This window comes from Marmota marmota, unplaced genomic scaffold, assembly GCF_001458135.2.
Source record: "Marmota marmota marmota unplaced genomic scaffold, marMar, whole genome shotgun sequence".
NCBI lineage: Eukaryota > Metazoa > Chordata > Mammalia > Rodentia > Sciuridae > Marmota > Marmota marmota.
The window spans coordinates 4988055-4992600 of record NW_026000051.1 but is presented as its reverse complement, the minus strand read 5'-3'; the positions used below and the strand labels follow the sequence as shown (position 1 = coordinate 4992600).

At 61.0% G+C, this 4546-nt stretch overlaps 1 protein-coding gene across 1 annotated transcript in view; it reads left to right on the top strand.

Moving 5' to 3' along the window:
• Positions 1-4546, top strand: part of Lmx1b (LIM homeobox transcription factor 1 beta) — a 71329-nt gene that overhangs the window by 60617 nt on the left and 6166 nt on the right. Inside the window, exons 3-4 of the mRNA XM_048812798.1 lie at positions 2508-2740; positions 4344-4540. Of these exons, the coding sequence (XP_048668755.1) occupies positions 2508-2740; positions 4344-4540 (430 nt within the window). The remainder of the gene's footprint in view (positions 1-2507; positions 2741-4343; positions 4541-4546) is intronic.

Sequence of the window (4546 nt, the reverse complement as noted above, 5' to 3'; positions counted from 1 at the left end):
AGTGGCTGGCGCTGCCTCCGTAATGGCGGCACCGAGCCTTTGGAGAAGTATTAATAATAGATTGTGTTGATGAGTTTGGAGAAAGTAGCAATCCACCCCCTGCTGCCAAGGCATTAGCGCGCTGTTCTCAACAGCCAGCATGGTGGATTCGACCGCGAATGCGGGTCACCAGCCCGCACCCCGCGAATGCGGGTCACCAGCCCGCACCCCCACCCCCAGCCTAAGGAGGTCTCCTCTCTGGGAGCCACCCAAGATGTGCTGACCCTGGCCTGGGACCTGGCCCTGCCATTGCTGCAAAGACTCTGCCTGTGTCTGTCTGCTCAAGGGCAGCCTGCGGACCTCAGTGGGGTCCCTCGGTCAGGTACAGAGGGCCAGGGAGGGACACAGGGCAGGAGCATCCTCCATGGTCATTTGCTTCTGCAAGTCCTTAGCAGAGGTGGCTGGTCAGCCAGAATCCTTGAGGTGCCCTGCAGCTGCCACGGACAGTTGAGTAGGTTGTGCTCTGAACAAGAATATCCAACCAAAGGATAGACCTGGAGCTGAGACCCAGCTGGTGTGCCCTTTGCAAAACCTGCAGTGTGTGAGCTGGAGGCTGCCGCTTGCCTGGAGTGCAGAGCTCAGCCTGAGCTGCGCAGACTCCGGGCCTGCGCTTGCCTCTCCTCAAATATGCAGGGGCCTCCTTGAGGATCTGGTGGAGCCAGGCCCTGCTTCGTAGGACCCCAGTAGAGTTGGGCACCCTCAGAGTGTGTGGCCACTCCACGGTGATGCTTACGGGGTTATGTGCTCAGGATCATCAAATCCTGGCCACGTATCGGAGGGAGGTCCTGTTGATGTCCAATTTTACAACAGAGTGAGCTGAGGCCAGAGGAGAGCTCAGGGGAGCACAGAGGAGGCCGCTCCCCCTAGATGGGGCATCAGAGAAGGCCTCCCAGAGGAGGTGGCATTGGAGTTGGGCGTTGCAGGATGAGTAGGAGCCCACCGGGAAGAATAGAGGTGGGTGTCCAGAGAACCTGGAGGTGCCTCCAAGCTGAGCGTCCTGGTCAGTGCTAGGACAGCAGGCAGAGCTCAAGCTGGCCCTGTCCACTGCACCCCAGTGGCTCGCCGTGGGCGGTGCATGGCAGCCCCGGGAAGGGTGGCAGGCCCAGAGCCGCACATTTATGGCCATTCCTGTTCCAGAGCCGATTAGTGGAGAATTGCAGCTGTAATCCTTGCCCGAGATGGCGGGCCATAAAGAGGGATGGGATGTGCACAGCGCTCCCAAGGTGGCGCCTGCAGACGTGGCCCGGGGACGCAGGGAATGAAAAATGGTTTTAATTCCCTCCCAGCAGCAATAATTTGATTCTTCATAAATTTTTCCATCAAAGTGTTGTTGAGGCCGAGTTCCCACAGAGCAGGGCGCGTGATGGGTAGGGGGGTGTCGGGGGGAGCGGTCAGCAGCCGGCAGAGGAGGGGCCTGTCGCCCAGCCCCCCCAGCCAGAGGCAGAGACCCCCGCCAGGGTTGTCTCCGCAGACGGGAGCAGGAGCCACTCTGTCATGGAGGGACTGGATCGAGTCCAGGCTGGGAGTGGCCCCCATGTTGACTACCCATCTGGCTCCCATGCCCCCCTCAGGGCCTCAGTGTCCCCATCTCTAAAATGGGGCCAGTTCAGGTTCTTGCCCCATAGGGTTGTTTCGGGGGCTCATCTCCTGTCTGCTAAAATGCTTAGAACCGTGGCTGCCGCGGTGGGCTTGCCCCACCCCGCACTGTGGCGATGCCTGAGCTGAAACCAGGTTAATAAGGCACAGGAAAGAGCATGTGGAAAGGCCACCATGATGGCACTTTGGAGAAACAGCAGCTGTTCTGTGAAGCACAGGAGGTGGTGAAGGAGGAGGCAGGACCATGGGGCCCCTGATCACCAGGTTGGGCGCTTGATGTTCTTCTAAGGGCCCTAGGGAGCCGTGGAAGAAGGTGGAGCAGGAAGCAGCAAGATCAGACATGTGTTTAAAAAGATCCTTCTGGATCCTGTGTTGGGGGGTCAGGTGAGAGAAGGTTGAGGGGTTAGAGTAGCCAGGAGCCTGGGGAGGGGATTGGGGCAGCTGCTTAGGCAGGGGAGGGCCCGAGGCTGGAAGGCTGGACAGGATCAGGATGCACGGATGTGGGGTTGAGGGAGGAGTAGGGAGGAGGCAAAGTAGGTCAGGGAATTGGGATGGGTGGGACCCTCTCCCCCAATCACCCTGCCCTGGGGGAAGGCGGACTGATCCTACACACTGCCCTCTAGTGGCCACCATGCCTCTGGGTGGACGGGCCCTGAGCAGATGCACCCAGGCCAGGACACACCTTGGGTCACTTGAACCTGCCAGGCAGAAGAGTAGGCCTGCAGGGCCCTCCCACTGCCTGGCCCTGTGCCAAGGAGGGCCTGTCCCACGTGGGCCTGGGGGTCCGGGTGGCAGGAGGGAGAGGCCCTTGGAGGCAGTGGCCTCTGGGAGACCCTGGGCCCGGCCGACACGCCCACTCTGTGCACTGGCAGGCTCTTCGCGGCCAAGTGCAGTGGCTGCATGGAGAAGATCGCACCCACGGAGTTCGTGATGCGGGCGCTGGAGTGCGTGTACCACCTGGGCTGCTTCTGCTGCTGCGTGTGCGAGCGGCAGCTGCGCAAGGGTGACGAGTTTGTGCTCAAGGAAGGCCAGCTGCTGTGCAAGGGCGACTATGAGAAGGAGAAGGACCTGCTCAGCTCCGTGAGCCCCGACGAGTCCGACTCTGGTGAGTGCTGTCCCCAGGCTGGTGTGGTGAGGACGGCCAGGCCAGCTCCTCAGCAGGGACCTGAGCCACGCAAGGACGACACACCCACGCCACACAAGCACACGGACACTACTGTGCACACCACCCCCGGCTCAAAATGCACCCGGACACTGGCCCTGAATCACATGACCCTACAGACACGAGCATGTGATCACACTTGCACACACACAGGCACGCCTGGGATGCACATACACATGCGTATAGGTGTGAATATGTATTCACGCGTCCAACCTGCAAACCCTACCCAGGTACACACAGGCGTACACACTCAGACACACGCAGCCAGGCACTCATGGCTGCACTTGTGTGTTTGTGCACATACTCCCACCCACTGCCCACGTGCACACACAGACACGTGCACAAACTGTGTAATGTGCAACAGGCTGGGGAGGTGGCTGGCCCCCTCAGGGGCATCCTGAGCCCCACAGTCACGGTACCTGCATGCACAGGGGTCTGTCACTGTGGGGGCCTTGGCGGAGGTAGTGGGCTCTTCTCCCTCTGTCGCTATCTTCCCTGGGCAGGGCATCACCACAGCCCCTCCTGCGGCTGCCCGAGCTCCCCCTGAGGAGCAGAGGCCAGGCTGGTGCCACTGCCCATTCGTGCCAGGCCTGGGAGAGGGGAGACCGGCCCCTCCACAGGGCTCATGATCTGAGAAAGACAGGCCTGGAGGAGAGAGCCCAGCTCAGGCGAGGGCAGCAGGTGGCCTGGCGGTAGGCGGGGTGGGGAGGCTCGGCTGCCCCCTGGGGCTGGCATCGCTGCAGCCCAGTACTCAGGGGAACGGAAGTGCTGCACATGCTTGTGGTGTGGGTGTGTGGCTGGGTGAACACACGCTTTTCACGCCGCATGTGTGATCATGAAACACATGATCAGGTTGCAGGCCTATGTGTCCCTGCCTGTGTCATGTGCCCCTGGCCTGTGTCTGTGAGCGGCATGTGCACGGGCTGCTGTGGGCCAATTGCTAATCTGCATGTGCATGTCAGAGGGTGAGTGTTCCTCCGTGTGTGCACATGCACACCATTGCCATGCGTACTCCGGCGTGAGGACGTGTGGTACATGTCCTTTGTCAGTCGATTCTTAGTCCCTGGAAGCTTCAAGAAAGAAGGCCCCTTGTGTTCTCCTCTTATCACCCCACACCCAGCGGGCACGCGGCTAGTGCAGCGGAGACTTCTCTTGAAGGCAGCATGCTGGGCTGAGGTCTCTAGGGTGACAGAGGTCCACAGGATAAGGAGGGTCCAAGGCAAGATGGGTTGGGGGCAATCCAGGGCCAGCCTGGGCCACAGATGCCATCATCTGTCTTAAGGGTGTCCATCAGCCCTAAGAGGCCAGCAGACCTGCCCTGCGTGCGAATGTGAGCACACCCTGTACGTCTGGGACCCGGCAAGGCAGGCTGCCGGCTGGGAAGGAGGGCTCTTGATCCCGGGGTGCTGGGCACCCACAGCAGGTGTCAGCAGATGGAGATGGGATCTTGTCAGGTGTCATGTCACCTTTGTCACCTGAGGCTACAAGCTAGGACCTAGGACTGCCCCTCAGCCCTACCTGACAGGCTGGGTTGTGTCCCCCACAGTGAAGAGTGAGGACGAAGATGGGGACATGAAGCCAGCCAAGGGGCAGGGCAGCCAGAGCAAGGGCAGCGGGGACGATGGGAAGGACCCACGAAGACCCAAGCGACCCCGGACCATCCTCACCACGCAACAGCGAAGAGCCTTCAAGGCCTCCTTTGAGGTCTCCTCCAAGCCCTGCCGGAAGGTGAGTGGCGGCTGGGGTGGG